Raw genomic sequence first — 14,847 nt, forward strand, 5'->3', positions numbered from 1 at the left:
TTAGCCGGAAATTAGTGAATATTCAGATACAGTCCTCCCTCTTCTGCTGGAATATATCTCACGTGTGGATCCTTCTAACACGTCTCACCTCACTAAAGCCTACTATGCCCTTGAAAACTTTGTGGAGAATCTTGGTAAGGTTTCAGCCTGCAACCTGGTTTGGAGCTATAAGGCATACTGGGTGGCATTATTTTTTTCGTCATTAGTTAGGAACCATCTTTTCGGGAAAATTTACTTAGAATCGATTTCTAATAATTGTCTGAGTTAAAAGGAACCCCTCACCTCCCACCATATTTCTTTTTATGACATAGTTATATTGTCAATAGTTCCAGCCTTTTCCTAAGTGAATAACATGCTGTAAATCCAGTGTTAACTACAGTTTAGCGTTGCCTTTTCAAAAAGTACCCCAGACCTCAACAGACGGTTTTGGCTTGTGCTGATGCGTCAAGCCGGCATATTGTCGAAAATGAAAGCTGCATTTTTTGACAATTTATGGCTTGCAAAAGGACAAGAACGTTGGATGGCATTTACTACATCAATATTGTGTAATGACATTGCATTGGGGCAGTATTACAATCTCCAGGAGGCTTCTAGGTTGAATGGACAAGCTTCACAAGTTGAAGTGGATTAGTGGGTAGTTGAGTACTAATATAAAACACATTTTAGTGATAGTTTCAATTTATAAGAATCTTGGTGAAAACATTAAAACTATTCCTTACGTTCTTTGTTAAAAACCATTATATCCTAAATATTAAAATACAGTTTTAAGTATTTGCAGGCTAAATAAGGCAACTCTAATTATCAAATGTAGCTTACAAATATCAGTTGCTAGGTGGGGAATGTTTGTAAAGGGCCAGAAATGTCAAGATTGGGAAATGTTCTGATAGTTTCAGGTAGCTCATTGTAGATTAGGTTTAACTCAACCAGTATTTGTGAGAGTTAATGTTATTTGGCATGATGGTCGTTTAGTGAAACTCTGTTCTTCCACAGGCTGTAAGATTGAACCATACCTTCCCAACCTGATGGAGCAAATACTGATGTCTCTAAACAACTCCAATAACAACAGAGTGAAAGAGCTGTCCGTGAGTGCTATGGGTGCCATTGGTGAGAAAACAAACTGCTTTGTTATTTTTACATCTTTTGTTTCTCATCCTACCAACCCCCATCCTTTCCAACTCGCTAACTTGCCCTTTTTTCTTATGATAATTCCACTCAATTGGCTTTTATCAACTTCCTCTGACCATGGATGAATTTGTGCTTTCTCTGTAGCCAATGGTGCTGAGATGCTGCTGATGCCATACTTCTCTTCTGTGATGGAATCGTTGAAAGTTCATCTGACACAGACCAGAGAAGAGGGAAGACCCATACAAATACAGTGTCTAGGTGAGACCATTACTCCTTGGGCATATCATTATCTAAGCTGCTACTATTTAAAGGTTGTAAGATTACAGTGCTCACGGGTACTCTCAAACGATCAGTGCTCTGTTCATTATCAACAGAATAGTAGGTTGCAAGAAATTGGAAGGAGCAGGACTGCATAGTGAGTGCGCTTACTGCACTAACATGATCCAAAGACTGCAGATACGAACATGATTTAGTCGGTTAATTTCATAGCCATTTGATTAGATGGAATTATATTTTTACTTAACTTACTCATTTGTGAGGTGGCAGATCTGCTGTTAACACTTGTGCTTCAGTCTTTCCTCGGTCTCACATTGCGTGTTTTTCTAGAAACACTTGGCGTTTTGGCCCGCACCCTAGGAAAAGATGCCTTCCTTTCCTTGGCACAGGACTGCTGTCTTCTGGGACTCGGGCTTTGTGATAGAGTTGATGATCCAGACATGAGACGCTGCGCGTGAGTTAATCTTGTCTAAATACGGGTTTGTAGTTTGTGTAGGTCTTCAGATAGTGTTGTAGAAAGTTCCACAGTGTCTTTTACTTTTGGCTTTTGTTACTGTTAAGTGTATTTGACCGAAAAAAAAGTTAAGAATCATACTGAATACCACTCTCTCTGTTACCTTGCGTTGTGCAAATGTGATCTTATCGCATAGTGTATCAGAACCTAAAAGAATGCATCTTGTAAGTGATCATGTTTCTTAACATTCCACTATACCCTATCATTCCTTAGCAGATGCTGCAGAGGGGAGGTTTTATGGAAATAAAGCCTATTTTCTCCCACACACACAGGGATTAAAGAGTATAAACCTCCTGTCATTCAGAGACTTATGGTAGAGACTAATATGCATAAATACTGTATTTGCTCGATTATAAAAAGACCCTAATTATAAGACCCCCCCCCAATTTAAATATCAATTTAGGAAAAAAAGAAAAAGCTAATTCACATGTAAACTATTTTTTCATATTTAATAAAAACTATGATTGAGAAAAATGATACATTTTTTTGGTTTTTATTTGTCACTCTCCCCCCAGATATACCTTTTAACCCTCTATTTGCCACTCTGCCCCACAGATATGCCTTATACACCCCTACTTGCCACTCTGCCTCCCTGACATGCCTTTTAACCCCCTATTTCCCACTCTGCCCCAGGTATTCCTTAAACACTCCCTATATGCCACTCTGCCGCCAGAAAACTATTATACCCCCCCATGCCACTCTTACTTACCCCACCCCCGCATGCCCCCACTTACCAGTGCATCCCTAGACTTGTCCCCCATGCTTCAGACTCTCTGGTGTCTAGTAGGGGCAGCCAGTGGAGTTCTGTGCGATGTGCACAGACAACCTCCGCTGTTGGTCGGTACTTCCGCCGGGGCTTCTATAACTGAGCACCGGAAAGTCATGTCATGCCAATGCTCTGTCATAGAAGCCCCAGACGAAGTGCCGGCAGTAGCGGGCTATATGTGCGCACATCGTACAGACGTCCGCCGGCTGCCAGAGAGGAGGATCCAGGTCCCCTGCGGCGCTGCAGAGAATCTGGATCTTAGTCTTGTAGTCAGGCGACCTTGAAAATAAGACGAGGTACCTTGTCTTATAATCGAGCAAATACGGTAAATACATTGCGCTACTTCCATCCTTTAGTAGAAATAATGTATTATAAAGTGATTCTGGGGTTTTGTTGGAAAGGTGGAACAGAATAGTTCATTATACATATTCCCTTGAATATGAATTTTTTAAATCTATGTAGAAAATGAAAATTATGAATTTTAAATAAAAAAAATTACTCCAAACACCGTTACAGGTACAGCCTGTTTGCTGCTCTCTCTGGGGTTATGGAAGATACAATCTCTGTGCATCTGGAGAAAATTACCACTTTGATGCTTCTGTCTCTAAAGTCAAGGGAGGGAATAGTGGTGAGTATAATGTTAGTGTAAAAAAAAAAGAATAAAGGCCATTTTGTAGTACTGCAACTGGAGAACTGGGAGTGCTTTTTATTGATGACATACCAGTGTCTTTTAATCATATCTAAATTGAATTTCCATAAAAAACAATGACATAATGCAGCCATAGTTTTGCATGCATTGATAATGTGAAAGGGTGCATATCCCTAAGAGCATATCTGGTAGTTAAAATTGTTTAGTTTGGCCAGCTCTTTATGGGTAAAGTTCATGGAACAAGTTGTGTGATCTGTTATTGCCTATGCAGAATGCAGTCTGCTATTGTATTAACCGCATCAAACAATCAATAAAGTGTATAACAAAACCAAAAATACATCAAAAAAGGGCCTGCGACCCTTATAATAAGTAAAAAAAATAAAAGGTAATATAACCTTAAATGGGAAATCCAGTATATATATATAAATAGACCAGTCCAGGTGAAAAAAACAAAAAATAAATATAGTGTAATATGTAATGAAATAGGCTGGTAGAAGTAAAATATGAAGAGAGCTCCTTACAGTGTAAAGGGCATTAAAATACCCATAAAGAAGAGCGTAGAAAAAATTCCTCTGTGTCAGCAAAGACCTCTTCGAATGCAACCCCCTCTCAGTTGGTAACGCATGATATGGCTCAAATCCCAAAGGAGAAAAAACAGAAGGTAAGTAAAAATAAATATACTTTAATCACATAAAAACATAATCCATTCTTACAAATAGTAACTTGGATTAGGCTGTCCTCGTGGTTGCTGCAGTTGTGGATCCACGGCGAGAGTACTCCTCAACACAGTCCCTGTATGCAGTCCGTGTGTATAACATCCTTTCCGTATCCTCTGATGTCAACACGCATTTTATTTGCATTTGCCTGAGCATATAGATAAATATTAAAAGTGGAAAATTGCTTAAAGGCAGGTTTCCATAATCCACTGCCTGTATTTGCTCAATTATAAAACAAGGTTTTTTCAGAGCAAATGCTCTGAAAAATACCCCTCGTCTTATAATCAGATCTCAAATAAAGATATGACCATCCAGTGTTCAGTCATAGAAGCCCCAGCGGAAGTCTTGGGTAGTAGTGAAGGTTGTCTGCGTGCATCGCGCAAACGTCCACTGGCTGCCCCCAATTGACACCAGGAAGTCTTGAGCACGGGGGACAAGTCTAGGGATGCATCAGTAAGTCGGGGGGAAGAGGCATATAGAGGGGTATAAGGCATAGGGGGGCAGAAGGGTAAATAGGGAGTATAAGGCTTATCAGGGAGGCAGAATGGCAAATAGGGGGTGTAAGGCATATCTGGGGGGCAGTGTGGCATAAAGGAGGTATAAGGCATATAGGGGGGGCAAAGTGGCATATCAGGGAGGCAGAGAGGCATATAGGGGGATATAAGGCATATTGGGGAGGCAGAGTGGCATATAGGGAGGGTATAAGGCAAAACTGGAGGGGGCAGGTTGGCAAATAAAAGAAAATAAAAAATGCATTTTTCTTAATCATAGTTTTTATTAAATATGAAAAAATAGTTTACATGTGAATTAATATTTACTAGTAAAACATTTTTCCTATAGGGCAGTCTTATATTCAGGCTTTTTCTTTTTTTCTAAATGAATATGCAAATTTTGTGGAGCTGTCTTATAATCAGGATCGTCTTATAATACAGTATATTGGTAAAGCGATATTACATTTGTCAGTGTGCTACAATGAACGCAAGTAATCAACTCTGCTTGCAATAAAAGTATCATTTCCCTTTGGTAAATAAACAAGTACTGTGTTCTGACCTCTACCCGTCTATTTTTCCTTTGTGCACTACCCATTCTGCATCTGTGCCAGTTCTCATATCTCTATTTTATCCTTTTTCTACCCCCTCCATTTTTGTGCTGTATGTGTCAGGTTCATTATAATGAGAATCGGTCCTTCATGCTGTTTGATGATGAAGCAGACGAGGAAGATGCAGTGATTCAAGATGAAGAGGAGGAGGAGGATCCTGACATTGAAGGGTGAGTCTGAATTCTCAGATGAATCCCGGAAGGAGACAGAAGCCCAGCTGAATGAATCCAAACTTTAAAAAGTATCTTATACGCTTTGTCAGAGGACAGGAAAAATACCCATACTTTTGTGTGATCTTAAAATTAAGATTTTGCTAGAATTTACTGATTTAGACAGTTTTATGTAACAAGGTAATGGAACACCCACACTTGTAAGAACCCTTTCCCTGGCTACCGCATATACCTAATTTCACTACTGAAGTTAGTAACAAACTAGTAGAGCAACCGGTTTTCTTTCCTAGTCTCTGGCCATGACTGCTTCTTTACGGCGTTTAGATCTTGGGTCTCAAAACATGACACCCATAAACTGATAAAAGGAAATCAAACAAACTCTACTGTAATCATAAAAGCTCCTTAACCTTTGAAACCGAGGAACATATTTCAATAAAAAAAGAGCTGGATTTTAAAGCTTTATAAACTCAACCAAGCAAAATAAGGGTTCTCTAGCAATTTGTTCTCTGCTAAGGGTTCTCTAGCAGTCAGTTGACCCGGTGCTGAACACTCCATCTTCCATATACAGCTAATTAAAACTATAACATAGCCGGGTGTCTAGCAAGTGAACTTCAGTGGTCGTTGTTTTTCATAGTCTACCAAGTGGAATACTTACAGGTATCTTATATCTTATACACTGAGCAGCAGCAATTAAAGTGTATCTCCCCACATAACACAGATGTGATTAAAAAAGGAAAATAAAAGTACTTAACAAATCTAAAATAAACAATTTTAGATTTTTTTTGCACTGAATCGCACTTTAGTATGTTTCTTTTTATCTTACCTATACACTCTGTGCTTGTCTATTCCAATACGGATTTTATTTCTAGTGAGACCTAAGTAAACAGGAAATCTAAGAGCTCCAGCTTTTTTTTGTCTGTAGGTTCAGTGTGGAAAATGCATATATAGATGAGAAGGAAGATGCCTGTGAAGCTCTGGGAGAGATTGCATACAATGCCAGGTAAGGATTATCATGATAACAATTGCTCTTTCATTCCATCGCCCTCTCACTTTCTGATTTATTCGCCTGCAGTGAAATTTGTAACGTGACCAGCTGTAGAAGAATTTATTGTTTGCAATATCTGTACTTCCTCTTCAATATCCTTCTGTTACCCAGTTTATCTGCTTTCTCCATTTGCATTTATCTGTACAAACAGTTTTTATTTTACATCTCCCACAGAGATTCCTACTTCAGCTCACCTCCATTTCAGACCTGATTTCACATTCTGTCATGACAGACTCAGACTTACGTCATATTGCCTACCCATTATGTCTTTTGAATACTTAAACTGATGTTGCCCGTGTTCCCTGCCATTTTAAAAACCCCACATCAACGTGTTAACATCTTTTTTTTAATATATAATTCTGTCATGTCTCATGTAATACATTTGGTAACCGGATATCTGGAACAGATAACCCTCATGTTGTATCACTTGCTTTTCCTAACAATGTCCACCCTCTGCACCTCAATTCTCCATTAGATTGTGGTTGATTTTATATTTACTTGTAATACTTTTACTCTCTCATTTTAGCTCTTCATTTTTCCCTTATCTTGATTCATGCTTCAAGGAAGTATTCAAGCATATAGATGTAAGTGTTTAATATATCTGTAAAGCACCAACATATTACACAGAACCGTGCATGACACGAGATGACGCAGTTCTGCTGCAGCAGCAGCAGCTATCCTTCTCCTACATTGTCTGATTATTCTTGAAGCAGCCAATCAATGGCAGGAACGTCGTCCCGTTGAGATAAAAAACATAACAAGGACTGCAGCGTTCAGGTTTATGTCAGGTTTCACCAACATAAATGCGCTGCACCAAGAACAAATGCGCTGCACTCCTGGAAAACTGAAAATGGTTGATTTTTTTTTTTGAAATTATAATCCACCCCGTTGTATATTACAACAGGGGTACACCTCCTAACAAAGAAACATGAGAATAAGAGCCTAAGACATTTTGCATTAAATGTAGCGCTTATTCATAGGTTGAATAAGCAGTAAGTTTGGTGGGAAGCACGTTAGGCATTTATTCTCGTCTTTATTGGGCGTTTTAATTTCTTTTTACTGGCTTCTGCTGGGACCTCCAGCTTCTTGAGCTTGGTCCAGTCCATTGAAATCAATGTCAGCATTTTCCACACAAGTCCAATGTTTTCCCCCGAGCCAGCTCTTGAGCTAACAGGGGGTGAGTATATCACGTGCAGGGAGATGTTTAGCCGAATACATCTCCTGCACTGCATGTTGATAAATATAATGTAATGCACTTGGGAGGTAAAAGTACCAAGGCAGCATATAACATTGGGGCCACTGTTCTGTCTGAGACAAGAGAAGAGAGGGAGTTGGGAGTAATTATTTCTGAGGACTTAAAGGTAAGCAGGCAATGATGCAGTGAAGTGGTTCTGGGTTTTATACCTTAAGGCATTAGTAGCAAAAAGAGGGAGATGGTTCTGTAACTCTGGTCAGGCCTCTTAACTTAGCTACTTAAATATCTGATCTAACCTGAAGGATAAGTGTCCTGAAATAAGAAAGAAATACAAGTTTATTTTCATTTAAATTAAAGATGACAGTCTACGCCAGAGTACACGAGGCACCTGTTACTCATTGTAAACCTCCAAGTCAGATGAGAAGAGGTAGTAAAAGACAATATGAGTGTGAGCTATTCCTACAAGAGAGTGATTGTTAGTCAATCGGTGCATAAAAAAAGGGGCAAGTATTAAGCACTGGAATTGGGGGACTTAGAGATCTTCGGTATAAATACGGTAATTATACAAGTGGGAATTTGAGTATCTCCGGCACCTACCTGTTGTGACTGTCTCTGTGATTGTAACTGACTCACTGAATCCCCTTCCTCTTAGTCTCCTCATGTCAGTTTAAGGAAGGCAGCGTTCGAAGCTCTGGGACAGTTTGTACGCTCAATGAACAAGGTGTTTACAAAAAACTCCAGCGAAGACAACAAAATGGGTAAGTGGGTTGGGAAGCTGGGGGACAATGTTACAGGAGGTCTTGGAGACAGCCTGTTGTAGGTTAAAAGTAAAGAGGGAAAAGGTGATGGATAATTTGGCATCTGAGGGGGGACAATATTATACGCAAAAAAAAACAACTTGTTGCTAAATCATCATTGCACAATGTGTTGGGCTTTGCTGCCAAAATCCTTTTTTATTAGCTTACAATAGTTAAAAACGAGAAGGTCATCTGTAGTGCATAGATTGAAAAAATGTCTAGAACATGAGGCTGTGTTGTTGCCTGGGCAAAATAATTTGAGAGATTAGGAGTGTATTGATATCACAAGAATGCATATTGTATCAACAAAAGAAATTATATTTATTATGGTACTAAATTACAAATAAAAAGAAGGCACAACGGATTACTTGTTGTGAAGATAAACTGTGAAATAACCTTTTTTAAAACATTTCGTTTTTTCCTTTTTTAACCTGTACCTCAATTCCATTTTCTCATCTGTTTGTTTGTTTGCCATCTCTTCAACTCTATGCATTGTATGACCACTCACCCTTGATATTTTCCTCTCCCTTGCTATGTCCTTTCCAATCACATCCTAGTCCTGTTGAGTTTCCTGTCCATCCTGATCCCCTCCTGTCTGCAAGGCGCATTGCAAGATAAAGAGCGCACGGTGGTAATGGCCATCCTGGACACCCTGAACCAGATGCTGAGGGATGTGAAAGAGCTCTGTGTGAGGGACGCTGAGCAGTTGGAGAAACTCTGCGTAGCCATCAGAGCTGTGCTGCAGAGCAAGGTCTGACGGATCGTTACTAACAAGTACACTAGTATCCTAGACACACTTCGAGTGCCACCACAGTCAAACTCATTTAGTTCTGCATTTACAGACAATGTGTCAAGACCCTGATGGCGAAGACGAAGATGATGAGCAGCAGGTGAGTCGCATTGAAATCCATAAAGGCAGTAACTCTGTATTTCATATGTTTGAAGTTATAGTCACTTGTAGAACAGGGGCAATTTAATTACCAAGGAATGGGTAGCAATAATGTGAAATTGGTTTACTTTCGCAAAGTGCATTCTTTAGTGTCTTTTACTTATAAGGATCCCCACATGTTAGTATTGTTTCTAAGATGTCTTCACGTTCTCTATTTCTTTACCTCTACATTTTTCTGTTTGAGTTAGCTCCTGCCCTTGTACATGTCGTCTTCCCATTTTTTTGCACTGTCTCCGACTAACAATTGCCCGGTTTATTTCCTTCCCTAGTTAGATTATCTGTATAACATCTGACCATGAATTCTTGTCTTCCATACTTGTTTTTTTATGATCTTGCACGCTATGTACTGTAATCTGAGCTTCAGGGCTCTGGATTCTAAAGGTGCTACACAGACTATCTAGTGTCAGTGCTAAAAAAGAGTTGACTGCCAAAAATGGTGGCAGTGCCAAGAATGCTACTGCAGCACATAAACAAAGCAAGAGAGCCCTTGTAGAGATTAGACAGAATCGTTCTCCCATTTCCTCTTTCACCGGTGTTAGGTCTTTGTACATAATAGTGCTGCAGGACAATGTGCTCCCAAGGACCAAACCAATGCATGGAACTAGCCAGTTAGAGTGTGTAGGCTCATATAGGTATGCAAAGAGACATCTCCAGTTCAAAAGGTCACATGCTGATTCCCTTAGGGTTAGCTCACCCAAAAAATTGATTCCAAATGAGGCTGCAACCATCCAGCAAGCTAGATTGAGAAGGCTGGTCTGCAAGATGAACTTTTGCTTGGCCTCCGGAAGACAACCACGTCTGTATAAATATGAGCGTCCCAGTTCTTCATTAAGGGACACCCACGGAAGAAGCAGAGAAACACACCAGTACGTTTCATTCTGAAAACACAGGAATCGCAAAAACACCACATCCAGACCAAGAGGCAATGGCCATCCAGTATACCAGAGAAACATCAGGAAACCTGTAAGAAACAATGGTAAAATAATGTGTGAGGCACTGCCAAAGAGGAAATAAGCAAATAATTCGATTTTTCTGAGAGAGGAGCTCTTTCGATATGGCTGAAAAGTGCAGTAGTAAAAATGTTCTGCTTTTTTTGTGAAGCATCCAGTTATTGTAGGATTAGCTGGGATATTATATGTATTTATTTAATCTATAATATTTTTTTTTTTTTACTGTTTGTTGCATTTGTAATGCTTCAGTGCAATCCTTATGAGGAAATAACATGATTTGCTAGTGTCATAAAGCACCAACTACTGAGTCAACATAAATTTATGTCATCTAAAACCAAGCTGTAATCTGAACCCAAGGAATGGATTTGATGACTTGAAATACAATTTTATTTGTCACTTGTATTGGGGAAGATAACAGTCTGCACATACATAGTGTGCTTTACCTTGCCGGAAAAATACTTAGTGTGTAACGGCTGTCAAGTACCGGTGTCTTGTAGGTTGGCCTAGAAGATTATGGCATAACAAATGGTGTTGGTATCTGGTTGTCTAGTGATTCATATTGCCCCAAATCAGGGGCGTCCAACCTGCGGCCCTCCAGCTGCTACAGGACTACATCTCCCATAATGCTCTTTCAGCTAAGGGGCTGGCTGAGGAGGATGGGAGATGTAGTCCTGCAGCAGCTGGAGGGCTGCAGGTTGGACGCCACTGCCCTAAATGGTAAAATAAGAAGTATTGGAGAACTTCTCCATGGCAACTTTTATGATTGCACCCAATTTATAGTCCAAAAAATATTGTAAAGGTTTAACCCAACATGGCCAACGGTGTGCTAAAGTTTAAGGGGGATTTGTTTTGGATTTCATTTAGTGGGGTTTGAGGACCACCTGCAGGGGATTTAGATGCATTTAGCATAGTGTATAAGCGAGGGGGGGTGCTTTAACAGCAGCCATACAAAAACAAATGTCTCTCTATATGCCAGTCTGTTTGGCACCAGATAATGGATGCTAAACCCAGGATTGCAAGGGCATCATGGTATATATGCAAGTGATGCGTGGAGCCATGTTTATGATGTGCAGATGTGGGTAAAGGCTATTGGTGTAGGGCACTTATCATGGAGACCAGCTAAATGTTCAACATCTATCATGGCATTGATAATGGCATTTCATGAATATAAAATATGAGACAGAGGTCGGGTATGCACATTGAGAGACAAAACATTGCTGGGGAATAAAGTGAATATAATGCTACAAGGATGAAAACATAAATATGTGATTAGGTAAGGATGACTGAAAACCCACAAAGATCAAAAGTGCAAATCATTGAAAAATTGGACATTGGTTTTTTCGGCATGCAATAAAGATACTCATGTTAATAATTGTAGCACAACCACAGATGTAATTTACGGAAGCTCTGGATCTCTGGAGGAGGTCTCCATAAAGATATGAGGTGTGTCAAAGTCCACAGAATATGTTGCTAAGGGAAACCTTGGTTGTATGGAGCAGGGAAAATGCCATCTTCAAACAGTCGCTAATATCAGTAAATTGAACTGTTGTAAAGGTTAAGGCCAATTAGTGTTATAGAGATCATCAAATTCTCATTATATTGATTCAATTTGACACAATATATTTGTAGCATCTTTACCTGGACGCACAAGAATCCTATGTTTTTTGCCTTTCACCTCTGCAAACCAGTTTGCTAGTAACGGTACACAGCACAGTGTTTTCCCATTAAATGACTTGTGCTTCCTGTTGGGACTTCTCCCTTGACACGTATAGGTTGATTTCCCATGTATGTATGTGCTAATGATTGCAGGTGTGTTCCATGATACACGGTATATAGTATTTATTTATACTATGGCATCTAACGTGTTCACTGCTGCAACAGTAACACATACTAGTAAAGATCGCTGCCCCCCCCAAACAGAAAAGAGGTAATTTTCATTCCTAAAGACAATACGTTTTTGTTTTTTTTCATTCATTCATTTGTGTGAGTTTGAACTACAGTTTCCTACAGAGGTCACGTTACAATATTGTTTTATATACAACACACATGTACATAGTGCAAACATTCAAACACTCTCTCTGTATTAACGGCATGGCTAGAGTCACAAGCTGTTGCTCTGTGCTTTGGGGGAGGTTAACATAGTAGCCCAAGCAATTAATGTGCGTTATCTTGGTTTAAAAAAATGAGAATCTCATGAAGATAGAGCATTGAAGAACCTGCAATGCATGTTTTACTCAAATCTGTACTTTGACACTTGCCTAGTTTTTATATTGTTCGTTATATTGTTCAATCAGAATTCTGCTCATCGGCTGTTGTCTGGAAACTCCAGGAATATAATCACAATGTTATCTTAGCTTTTATTTTTATCAACTCTTTTCAACTCATTTTCTGTAAAAAGCTTACAAAAAGTGCAATGAATACAGGTTTTATAACTTGTATCCACCTATTGTTAATATTCTGTTTTAGGTAGGGGTATACTGGACGAGTCACAATCTTCAGAGATCGGCATTGATTTAAAGGCATATGGAGGATATATGGAAATAGTTGCTAGAATGTTTAACCAAAGTCCTTTTCTCGCATTTTGCCGATAAGCGGTTTGCAGCAGAGGTCCATGTCAGGCTCTGTGCAATTATTCTTTATTTGTGTCTCTTAGATTAGAGGGAAAAACAAGATGCCCTCTTTCACATGCTAAAATCCCACAGTAGTCATAGAGGTGTCCACTCAACAATGAATGCAACAGCATCTTAAAGGCATTGTGTGTATTTTCAGCAAGTAGAATTGTTTCCTTTGTGTTGACATTGTCAACAAGCCAGTTTCTCCCAGAACGGGTGGCTAGGTGGCTACCTTAGTTATTTTCATTATTTTAATTGCTAGGTTTATTTTTTAATTATTGGGTTGATATCCAGTTCAGTTTATTACTATTATTGTGCACATGTTTAGCAACTAATTTAAGTTATTTGTCAAAACTTTGGTGATTTCTGCAAATTTCCTGTCTGGGTCTTGTCTTAGTATTAGCACCAACATATTCAGCTCTTTTGTTATCTATACTATATATGTCCCTAGTAATCTGACCTTGTCCGGATCGTTATCTTTAACGGATAGGTCTCATAAACAAATCCCTTCAACTCTTCTTTTTCTGCTACGCTGACAAAACGTGTGGTAGAATTGCATAACTAGGTATTAAAGATTTCAAGGAGAACTCACAGTAGAACGTCTTTCCCGCCCGCTGGAGTACCCAGTGATACGTCCCAGAATATACCTGCTATCATACTGACTTTGCTTAGAGAGACATAACTACGATACACACAATTCTGTATGTTAGCAGGACTCTACCTTTTATGTTGTGTGTGTTTGTGTGATGGAGATTTAGTTTCAAGGACTCTTAGTATTTAACAATCTGTGAATTGCATATTGCGTATAAGGTGAGGGGTCTCAGTGCAAGACATCTTGTAGACTTACCTGTGATAGCGATATCAGTAAAGATCAGGATAAGCATAGAAGTTGCTATTGTCTGAGTCTTAATATCTCGTAAAAACAGCAAAGGCACAATATTGAGAATATTTTTTCCAACTAGGAGCGTAAGAATGGTATCTGATAAATCCATCTGTGCACTCTCCGCCATGCTTCTCTCTGCTAAATACTCCGCGAGAACGTCCTTCTTTTTGTGGGAAGGTTTGTCATCTATTTAGAATTTCCCTCCTACGATCCCGGTAACATTATATTTTAGCATCACAAATTAGAATCGTGTTCTTCATATGGACAGGCGGTTAACCGGTGTGCACAGAGTCTGTCAGCAGCCTCAGTGAAGGTGTACTGTACTGGTCCTGTGAACCCTTAGAAGTCTTTGCTTGCTGCATTCAACCAGGGTGTCACCTGCTGTTAGCCATTCTCTTTTAATGTTCCTCACACCTTGATGGGTTTTTTTTTGTCTTTGCCTTTCGTCCGTTGTGCTTTCGCCGTATATATTTGCTGTTAGGATCAGTAACCTGTAGAGCAAGTAAATCAGCCAGATCAGGTGTGGGCTGTCTTATGGTTAGAGCATGGCCCTCAGGTTGTGTGTTAGTGACGCCTACGGGTCTCATCTAATAGTGACACGCCAGCAACTGTCAGTTTTAGTCTTTTGTGTGTTTTTTTATTATTATATTTGCTGTTTCTCAACACCTTATAATTACATCAGTATTTTTCTTTTGTTCTGCCACGTGCTTATCTACCCCTCATATCTGCTCTTGCCACCAACACCTATGTCGCTATACATCCATTCTCTGGTATGCTTACTCTTTTCTAAATCTTACATGCTTACATGCACCTCATTAATATCACTATTTCTATTTTTTTTTTGGTTTTTATCTCTTATTGTTGCCTTTGTTGTTTGTGCCTTTAAGCATTCTTACAGTCCTGCATGGGCCTCGCCAACCTAATGACGGATAGTCTCACGAAGCTCGCTTGTTTTTTTGTTCAGTCGTCGTGGTAGTACCCGTTCTGACCTTTACATTCTCCCTTGCGAGTGTATTACAGGGGATTTACTTATGAAACGATTTTCTGATCGTTTGAAAAGATTGAAAAAAAAAATGTTCATTTCTCATCGTGATGGGGGTG

At 39.4% G+C, this 14,847-nt stretch overlaps 1 protein-coding gene and 1 long non-coding RNA gene across 2 annotated transcripts in view; one reads left to right on the forward strand and one right to left on the reverse strand.

The window, feature by feature from the left end:
• The window catches only part of IPO4 (importin 4), a 37,219-nt gene that overhangs the window by 18,666 nt on the left and 3,706 nt on the right, over positions 1-14,847 (forward strand). Inside the window, exons 14-24 of the mRNA XM_053467923.1 lie at positions 5-134; positions 991-1,104; positions 1,270-1,383; positions 1,732-1,855; positions 3,198-3,309; positions 5,209-5,315; positions 6,238-6,315; positions 6,887-6,944; positions 8,208-8,313; positions 8,910-9,103; positions 9,195-9,242. Coding sequence (XP_053323898.1) covers positions 5-134; positions 991-1,104; positions 1,270-1,383; positions 1,732-1,855; positions 3,198-3,309; positions 5,209-5,315; positions 6,238-6,315; positions 6,887-6,944; positions 8,208-8,313; positions 8,910-9,103; positions 9,195-9,242 — 1,185 coding nt within the window. The remainder of the gene's footprint in view (positions 1-4; positions 135-990; positions 1,105-1,269; positions 1,384-1,731; positions 1,856-3,197; positions 3,310-5,208; positions 5,316-6,237; positions 6,316-6,886; positions 6,945-8,207; positions 8,314-8,909; positions 9,104-9,194; positions 9,243-14,847) is intronic.
• On the reverse strand, positions 9,618-14,554 carry LOC128497821 (uncharacterized). Its single transcript, XR_008354339.1, has 2 exons — positions 13,711-14,554; positions 9,618-10,262 (listed from the first exon to the last, which is right to left on the reverse strand). It is a non-coding gene; the product is annotated as an uncharacterized LOC128497821 (long non-coding RNA).

This window comes from Spea bombifrons, chromosome 1, assembly GCF_027358695.1.
Source record: "Spea bombifrons isolate aSpeBom1 chromosome 1, aSpeBom1.2.pri, whole genome shotgun sequence".
Taxonomy (NCBI): Eukaryota; Metazoa; Chordata; class Amphibia; order Anura; family Pelobatidae; genus Spea; species Spea bombifrons.